Source organism: Cotesia typhae, unplaced genomic scaffold (assembly GCF_013202065.1).
Source record: "Cotesia typhae breed Kobodo isofemale line unplaced genomic scaffold, CoteBio_Ctyphae contig_22, whole genome shotgun sequence".
Taxonomy (NCBI): Eukaryota; Metazoa; Arthropoda; class Insecta; order Hymenoptera; family Braconidae; genus Cotesia; species Cotesia typhae.
The window spans coordinates 4,613,222-4,622,106 of record NW_027423728.1 but is presented as its reverse complement, the minus strand read 5'-3'; the positions used below and the strand labels follow the sequence as shown (position 1 = coordinate 4,622,106).

The following is an 8,885-nucleotide window of genomic DNA, read 5'->3' as shown; positions in this document are numbered from 1 at the left end:
TGCGTCTGAATTACAGATGACTTGTAGTGTATATACAATATACAATACACACAATGTACAATGTCGAAGTTTGCTTGAGTGTACATTATACATATATATATTTTATACATGTGTCGTGTCGACAGTGTGGGAGAAGCGCAACAAAGTGTAGTGTGCAGACAAAATAAAAATAAATCTATGTATTTACATGTTATGTCCTGCGAGGTTACTAGATTCGCTGATGATGACACCTCGTGGACAAGTGGGTTGTTTATTGTCACGCGGGATTTGATTTTATAATTTAATTTGAAATATACTAAAAAATTTACTGATTGAGATTGTGTGGCAAGGTATGATTTTTAAATGATAAGAGTTCAATTGAACTTTATGTTGATATTTATTTAGAAATCGGAGAGATGGAGTGAATAGAGTTACAGCTCTCGGGGAGAAGTGAAGTCACAAAGTCTCAACTCTGACTCCTCAGCTTCACTTTCCCCACTATGGTTACACGTATACACTTATACTATTGCTAGAACTACCCTTATACATAGTGCGTAATATACTATCTTACATGTACTTATATAAACTTACTTTTATATAACATTTATTATTTGCGGCTGCGGCCGGCTTACATATTCATGTACCTGTATTTACCTGGCTTTAAATTCAGCACAGCGACCTAGGGAAACCGCAGAAAACCTGGTCGAGGTACAGACAGTAATGATAACATAATATCAGATCGTTGTTAACAATGATTATCCTTATCTATTATTTATAATTTAATTAACATATATTCATTAGAATCAATTAACGTGTTATAATTTTAAAAGGCTTTTAAAGTATTATCTGCTCAATAAATTATATCAGATGCGGATTTTACTTAAATATTTGCTAATCATTTCTAAATTCAATTTAATACCATTTACTATTCAATTATTCTAATATGTAATTAAATTTGTCTAAAACCATTGTGACATTAAATCCATACATATATACACATGTTGTAGCGTCTAAATACTCATTATTTATGTTATTTAGTTACTTAAAATAAAGTGGATAAATAAGTTATTATTTATTTATTTGTTGTTAAATTCAGTTCAAGTGCCTTGTTTTTTAGAGAGCAAGAGACCGTTGACTTTCCACACGTGTCTTTTATGGCTTTTCTTTTAAGGACTTGAAGTTGTCAATGTGGCAAGGACATGTTCTGTGTTTACTCGAAGATTTTATGGTATTTCAGAACCTAATACTATATTTCTTTGTATTATTTTCTTGAGATTAAAGTTTCTCTTTCGAAGACACGTGTGCACTCAACGACCAAACTCAGCAATTAAATCAAATAGAAATTCTAAATCTATATAAAATATAAATATAAATTTAAATTATAAATGTAACTAATTAACATATTCAAATTCTGTTTTATCTGACAAGTAGTGCCACCTGCCAGATGCAACCCAAAGCATTATAGTTATTGTGACATAACATACATTTACATACACAGGTATATAATTCGTACTAGTTGTATTGTTGTGCGCAACTCAGAGACTTGGTTGGATTTGAAATCGAGAGATGGCGCTAAAGTTTAAATACTTGCGGGAAAATTTAATTTCAAAAAATTACCGCGATGGCGGTAAAATTTAAATCTTTTTTAGTGTTTTTTTTTAATTTTTTGTCTAAGCCTCTCCTTAAGAATTGTAAAATTACAGATGTTTTACTAAAATATATGTACAACTCCGAAAAGTAAAAGAGTCCTTTGTGTGACAGAATATATTTCTTCAAATTCTTCATGAAATAATTATATTTTCAATTCTTTAAAAATTTTAATCCTATTAGCTTATTTTAAATCATAAATCATCATTCAGGCTTTGTTATTTTCAATTATTTTATTGCTCCTTAATTATCTATTCTTAAATTTATTAAAATAATTTCAATAACATCACTTCTATTTTAATCTTAATAAATTTAATCAAGTTTCTTCATAAATTATCCACGAAATTTATACTATTGGTTCCGCTGTAATCATAGCAGAAAATCCAGCCTCTTCATTAAGGGCATCGCTTATAAAATGTATTGAAGCTTTGTTAACACGTAGGTTCATCTCCCACGGACTTCTGTTTCCACAAAATCGACCAATAACTTTCGACCTTCCATCAATATCTATTTCTTTCACCTCAACGTAGTCATTTTCACAGTTTCTGCTATCTTTCAATCTGAAAAACTCAAATTTAACTTTAATCGTATGATTTTCAGGTGCTTCGAATGTCCACTCGCAGTTATCGTAAGCCCTGTAATTAAATGGATAATTTGGTGACTCCAAGGCGACGGGATTTTTGACATTCACCAATATTGGACTTGTACTTCCGCATTTTTTTCCAAAAAACACACTGAATCTACTATTCCCAAATTTACTTTTTGTCGTTCTCACATAAGTTACTAGTATGTTATTACCACCAGTGAATGTTTGTCCTATAATTGTTCCACAGTATCGACCTGAAAAAAAGTTCCGATGTATAATAAAAATAATAATTAATGTATGAAGACTTTAAAGTACAAATATTCACCTAACAGTGGACTTTTATTCGAATGATCATTTCGTATTTCCAAAAAATCGCTCACACAATTATAACTCTCGAAAATGTTCGATGTCGAAACTTGGAGTACTATTCGTTCCCCTTTAGAAGCAACAATTCGCCACTGACAGTATTCGAAATCTGAGTCAGAATAATTGAAGCGGACAGGAGTTTCTATGAATCCCACTACATCATAAAAAACATCTCCGCAAGTTTGACATTTATATAGAAGATTAGTAGCCTTAATGTCACCCTGGCTTAAATTTTTTTGGTTGCCAATGTTTGGTAATGTGCCGTTAATAACTTGCTTCGGGACTATTGTACTCAAAAAATTGTAATATGCATAAGCATCGCTTGGATAATGCATCACAGATTGGAAATCGTAAGGCAGTCCTAAAGTATCACAATGCGTTCGTGAAAATTGCCAAAATTCTGATTCATATCCTGGAAAATAAATAAATAAGATTTTTTATTTTTATAATAAAATTGTAATCTTCACCATAAAAATTTACCTTGATCAATATTATTCTCGTTGATTTTAACCCACTGGTCGCGGTCTGGATGTTGGTGCTCATGGTAAAAGCCCAAAACGTGCCCCAATTCATGAAGAATAATCTCTATTTCTTCACATCCATCGGCTAAGCTCAATTCACTGCGTCCTTTATTTCTGCGACCTTCGTAACTCTCCTGGTAACAACACCTATTTTTAAATCAAATTATACAATTTTATATGAAGCTGAAAAATGAATTAGGCATAGAAAATTATTTATAAAAGTGTCATTTAAAATTTTTCAGAGCTTCTAAAGATGAAATTTTTTAATAAAATTTTCTTGCTATAATTTGCTTGTTAAAAAAATTCTAAAAATTATCAGATGTCTCGCAACTTCAGTGTCATAATTTTATTGATTGCACTTTTTTTCAATCTGATAAATAATAAAAATATTAAGTGATATAAATAAAATAATTACCCGCATTTCAATTTAGTGATAGCGACATAATTTGGATGGATACTTGAATTTCTTTGGACAAATTGAATGCAGCTTGACTTTTCCCACATGCGCATACCTTGTTTTATTAATCTACGTTGCGTTCCATTAAAAATATCATCTATTTGGTAATAAACAATCCCTTCGTTCCAAAGATCCCTTTTTTCCTTCAAAGTTACCGACTTTTTTACTTTAATTGAAAAATTTTCTAGGCTTGTTATTTCATTAGCTTTTTGATCGAGGGAAATCTCTTGTGGTAGTATTACGTAAGAACTTATCATTGGTGTCATTAACGACACTATCTGAATAAAAAGTATTAATTTTAATTTCATTGTAATTAATTAATACAAATTCGATATGCCAAAATTACTGATACAAGTTTAAACTCCAAAAGTAAAGTTATTAATGAAGACTATGAAGACTTTGATTTGTAATTATATTTTTAATTACCCGAAAATTCCTATCAGTATATTAGTTTAAACTGTAATATCTTCGATAACGTTATTGATGGAACAATTCGGAAATTTCATTTTCGTTAAATCTTAATGTTCTAATCTTATTCATAGATAAAAATTACTAAATATTAGAATCGTCTAAAAGATATAGATTTTTTTTTCAGTAAGTTTTAATTAGGTTTTTATCGAATTAATAGCTTCGGTATTTAAAGATACATTCAATAACTGAAATATGTCGACAGCTTACTAATTGGTTTTTTTTCTACGCAGTAATATTTCAATTATAGAGTATTATTGTCTCAATATTTTTTTATATTATTTTTTGTCATTATTAATTGCATTAACTTTTTAAACCAATATACTTATCGTTATCTATTGATAATAACATCATGTGTTTCTAAAAATGTATTTATTTTTTTTTCTACAAAACAATATCGTTATACTGAAAAATAACTATTTGTAAATTCGAACGTTTATAAACTATAAATTTGAAAATTAGTTCATAATGTAATTTGTAAAATTAGTCGTTAATAAAAAATAATATTAAATGAAATTAGCGAAATGGAAATTTCACTAAATATATAAATTCAGTCATTTATAAAATAGCGAAAAAAAAAAACGTGAATTTAGCTAATTCTTACTGCAGTAACTTAGAAGAAAATTAGCCGTTTCTAAATCTCTCGTAATTCTTAGAAAAATCTGTCGTTTTTCTAATTTAAAAAAAAAAATTTTTTTTTGCCTTAATTTTCATTTTTGTGTAATTAATAAGTAATAAAATAAGTGTACAAAAAAATTTTAAGTATTAGTCGTTACCTTGATATAGAAATAAAATTATTTAAAATAGCTTAAATTTTAGGCCGCTACACAGAACAAAAAATGTTCTTGAATCAAGTATATATTTTTGAAGAGCTCAATATTTTTGATTTTAATAGAAAAATTTTTGATTTAAGAAAATTTTTTTTTGATTTGAGGAAATTTTACTTAATTCAAGAATTTTTCGTCTTGATTCAAGACAATTACCCTCTTCAAAATTATATTCTTGGTTCAAGAATTTATCTCCTAAATCAAGTTAATTTTTTTTTTATAAAATAATAAACGTTCTAGTTTACAAACGGCTATTTTCCAGTAATATTAAAAATATACTTCAATTAATGGCCACGATTGTACTACGTTTTATAACTAAATAATAGTGGCCGCACACAATACTTATGATAATACCCATTCATTAGCGCATACGCGTCACACATAACCGATATAAATATATTTATATGAATGTGTAGTAAACAAAAGTAAAAAAATGAATTGATTTAAAAAAATATTTCTAAGTAAAATGATAAAATTAAGTGAATACAAAAATTTGAACAATACTATTGATTGTAATAAATAATTGCGAATGAATATTAATTTCGTTTGCTCAAAAAATAATTGGTTCAGCAGAAATTTCAACTTGAAAGCCGACACCGACGTTGTTATTGTTGGTAGAAAATATAATAAAAATATTATTAACATAAGTATCAACTTCTCCAGGATTTTGTTTGCCACAGTAACGTTCGATGACCGGCATTTCATATTTAGTCGCATCTTCTATCTGAAGGAAATCGCTTTTACAGTCAGGACTGCTTTCTATAGCAAAGAAATCGAATTTAACTTTTATCTTGTAATTATCAGGCGCTCTGAATTCCCACAGACAATTGCTGAATGAATCATAAGCATCTGGGAAGTTTGGTGACTTCAAAACATAGCTTTTGAATTCATTTATGGGTATTACAGTACCTGTTCCACATATTACTGCGTAATGAATATTAAAACCTACATTAGGTTCGTTTAAATTATTCAACCTTACGTATGTTACTACTACGTAATGGTCAACTAGGTGTGTAATTGGAGTTTCATGTGTTCCGCAGTACCGACCTGAAAATTTATGTAGTTTATTAAATGGAATTAAAAAATCAGACAAACTTGCTGAAGAAATAAATAATTCTTTAGGGAAGAAATAAATTTTTGAGATTTTCTTGATTAAGTTTCTTTTTTAAAAAAGAAAACCGAACGACGAATTCAAAAGTTACACCTGTTCAATAAATACATTTTGAGTTCGAAGAGCTCAAAATGTGAAAAACACATTTTAAGGCGCTTCAAATTCAAACTTAGCGAGAAGTTCTACGGTCAACCAATTTCCAGATTTTTTTATTTGTTTTATTTTCTTCAAGTGTCAATTTTTTTTCTCATTTGGTTGAAAAAATTCTTAAAATTATAAAATATCTACTAAATTAATTTTCATTAAGTTTACATCACAACAAAATGACTACACTTACCTAATAAAGTACTATTACCATGGTAACCCTTACGGATTTCGACATAATCTGAAATACAATTAAAAGATTTAAAAATATTTGATGTTGAAAGCCCCAAAAGTATTTTTTCTCCTTTCGCTGCAACTACTTTCCATTCGCAATGTATTATGCCTGTTGAAAAAGTAGTGTCTGAGTAAGTCGGCGCTTCGATAATCCCGTATTTATCGTACACAATACCTCCACATACTGTAATAATTATTATAAAAAAAAAATTCAATCAAAAAATTCCACATGTGAAATTTAAAGTAAATTATTAATAGAATTTTTTTAAAGTATTTTTTTTATGGTAAAAATAAAAAAAAAAATGATGCTTCAGTATTATTAGTCTACAAAAATAATTAGTTAAGATTTGAATAAAATTACTTGGACAGTTATATAGAATATTAACAGCTTCAACGTCTCCGCCACTGAGAACTTTTTTATTGCCAATAATTGGTATTTTGCCATTGACAGTTTGTTTCGAAACTATTGTCTTCAAAAAATTGAAGTATGCAAAGGCATTCTTTGCATAATGCATCGTAGAATCGTAATCGTAAGGCAATCCTAAAGTATCAACCTCCGCTGGTGAGTACCTTTCAAATTCTTGTCGATAGCCTGGAAAAAAATTTATCAAACTCATTTCTTCTTATAGCAATGGATGAATCAACAACCCTGTAGCCGCGAACAATGTTATCTAACCTGGTTCAATGTTCATATGTAGGATTTCAACGTACTGGTCGCGGTCTGGATGTTGGTGTTCATGGTAAAAACCCAAAACGTGTCCCACTTCATGAAGTACAATATATATTTCTTCACATCCATTAGCTAAACTCAATTCACTGCGACCTTTGTTTCTTTGGTCGTTTTCGATGTAACAACATCTGGTATTTTTAAATAAAATTACACAATTTTTTTGATTGCACTTATCTTTAATAATTAATTTAATAAAATAATTACCCGCAATCCAATTTAGTAAAGGCGACATAATCTTGATGGACATCCGGATTTCTTTGGATAAATTGAACGCAGCTTGATTCTTCCCACATGCGCATACCTTGTTTTATTATTCTACGTTGATAGTCAGTAAAAACATCTTCTATTTCGTAATGAATGATCCCTAAGTCCCAAAGGTTACTTTTCTTCTTATCAGTTACCGATTTTTTGACTTTCTTCAGAAACAAATTTTTTTGTCTTGTCACTTCACTAGCAATTGGTTTATCAGAAGTCTTATGTATTACGTATGAATTTATCATCTCTGTCATTAACAATATTGTTTTGATAACATATATTGATATTAATTTCATTGCAATTGTCAATATAGATTCAATACTCAATATTAATTTAAAATAGTCAATATTTTATAACACTAAAATTAACAGACATTAAAAATTTTTTTAGAATTTTATAACAATTAAATTATTAAAAAAAAAATTGTGAAAATTATTAAAAATTACAAGTGAAAATTTTTAGAAAAATTATTTTATTGAACTTTAAAGAAGAAAAAAAATTATGTGTGAAATATTATTGAAACACTGCATCACACCCAAATTTATACTACAAAAATAAATAACTGATTTTTAAATTTAACTTTAATGTGTCCTGTAAAAAATAAATCATTATTTTTCAATGATACTTGTCAGAAAATACTTATAGTATAAACAGATAAGAAAAATGATTGATTATACATTTAAACTAAATTTTATTACTGATAATAAAATAATATTTCTAATTATAGCAATATCTCGGAAATAACTTTTTTATGGATATTTTAGTTGTACTTAGAGGAGATTTTAATTGCTAATTATTTTTGAACATCAAATTGTAATAATAAAATTTTTTTATTCTTGTACAAGTTTATAATACTAGATAGGTACATAAACTTCAATATTGTATTTAATAAAAATGGATTCGGAATAATGAAGTATATTATAATTAATGATTAATAAGTAGAAAAATGGATTGAATAAAAATGACTGTTCTTATTATAATTAAAATTAATTATTAATAAACAATACATTAATGTATAATATATACAATTTATTAAAGATAATAAAAACAAAATATTGTAATTATAAGTATATTAATAATATTAATATGCCTCTAGTAATTATACAAAACTTTATTACGAAAAGGTTTAATTTCGATGATTATTTAAATGGATGAAATCATATAATGGCCATCAGTAAAGTTATTTTCGGTATATGAATATCATATTTATGTAGCATATATTTAATAAACTATTGCATATTAATACATATATTTATATTAATAGCAATGGTCACCATTCAATAATTATTTTATTCAATGTTTCCATGTTTGTGTGCCTTATTCAGAGTATATCGCGAGTGATTTAGTTTAAAAATCATTTAGATAAATTATAATTATATTAATTATCATTCTGTCCACTCATCATCATCATCATTATCATCACCTTAATTAATATATGTTTTTTAATAATAGATTATCGCGTACAAGCGTGCAACAAATAGAGTAGAGAAAAAGCCTCGACTCAATTCACGTTTATTTCTTCATATTTATTTATTTATTAATTAATATTATTATTTCTTC

General features: G+C 27.5%; 2 protein-coding genes across 2 annotated transcripts; both read right to left on the bottom strand.

The window, feature by feature from the left end:
* Nucleotides 1–526: 526 nt before the first annotated feature.
* On the bottom strand, nt 527–4,305 carry LOC141523881 (protein tolkin-like). Its single transcript, XM_074237449.1, has 4 exons — nt 3,515–4,305; nt 3,059–3,246; nt 2,538–2,990; nt 527–2,466 (listed from the first exon to the last, which is right to left on the bottom strand). The coding sequence occupies exons 1-4, from the start codon at nt 3,862–3,864 to the stop codon at nt 1,973–1,975; spliced, it is 1,485 nt and encodes a 494-aa protein (XP_074093550.1). The 5' UTR covers nt 3,865–4,305; the 3' UTR covers nt 527–1,972.
* Nucleotides 4,306–4,827: 522 nt separating this feature from the next.
* On the bottom strand, nt 4,828–7,570 carry LOC141524087 (protein tolkin-like). The gene is made up of 6 exons (XM_074237739.1): nt 7,275–7,570; nt 7,017–7,198; nt 6,702–6,932; nt 6,300–6,524; nt 5,008–5,898; nt 4,828–4,847 (listed from the first exon to the last, which is right to left on the bottom strand). The coding sequence occupies exons 1-5, from the start codon at nt 7,568–7,570 to the stop codon at nt 5,402–5,404; spliced, it is 1,431 nt and encodes a 476-aa protein (XP_074093840.1). The 3' UTR covers nt 4,828–4,847; nt 5,008–5,401.
* Between the last annotated feature and the right edge of the window lie 1,315 nt (nt 7,571–8,885).

What these genes read in the sequence shown, in the direction of transcription:
- LOC141523881 (XM_074237449.1), bottom strand. Translation starts at nt 3,864, where the DNA reads ATGAAATTAAAATTAATACTTTTTATTCAGATAGTGTCGTTAATGACA. An exon ending in ATCACTAAATTGAAATGCGG is followed by an intron (nt 3,247 to 3,514) that starts GTAATTATTTTA and finishes ATTTAAAAATAG; the next exon opens with GTGTTGTTACCAGGAGAGTT. An exon ending in GAATAAAAGTCCACTGTTAG is followed by an intron (nt 2,467 to 2,537) that starts GTGAATATTTGT and finishes ACTTTTTTTCAG; the next exon opens with GTCGATACTGTGGAACAATT.
- LOC141524087 (XM_074237739.1), bottom strand. Translation starts at nt 7,570, where the DNA reads ATGATAAATTCATACGTAATACATAAGACTTCTGATAAACCAATTGCT. An exon ending in TATTCTATATAACTGTCCAA is followed by an intron (nt 6,525 to 6,701) that starts GTAATTTTATTC and finishes TAATTATTACAG; the next exon opens with TATGTGGAGGTATTGTGTAC. An exon ending in TGGTAATAGTACTTTATTAG is followed by an intron (nt 5,899 to 6,299) that starts GTAAGTGTAGTC and finishes ATAAATTTTCAG; the next exon opens with GTCGGTACTGCGGAACACAT.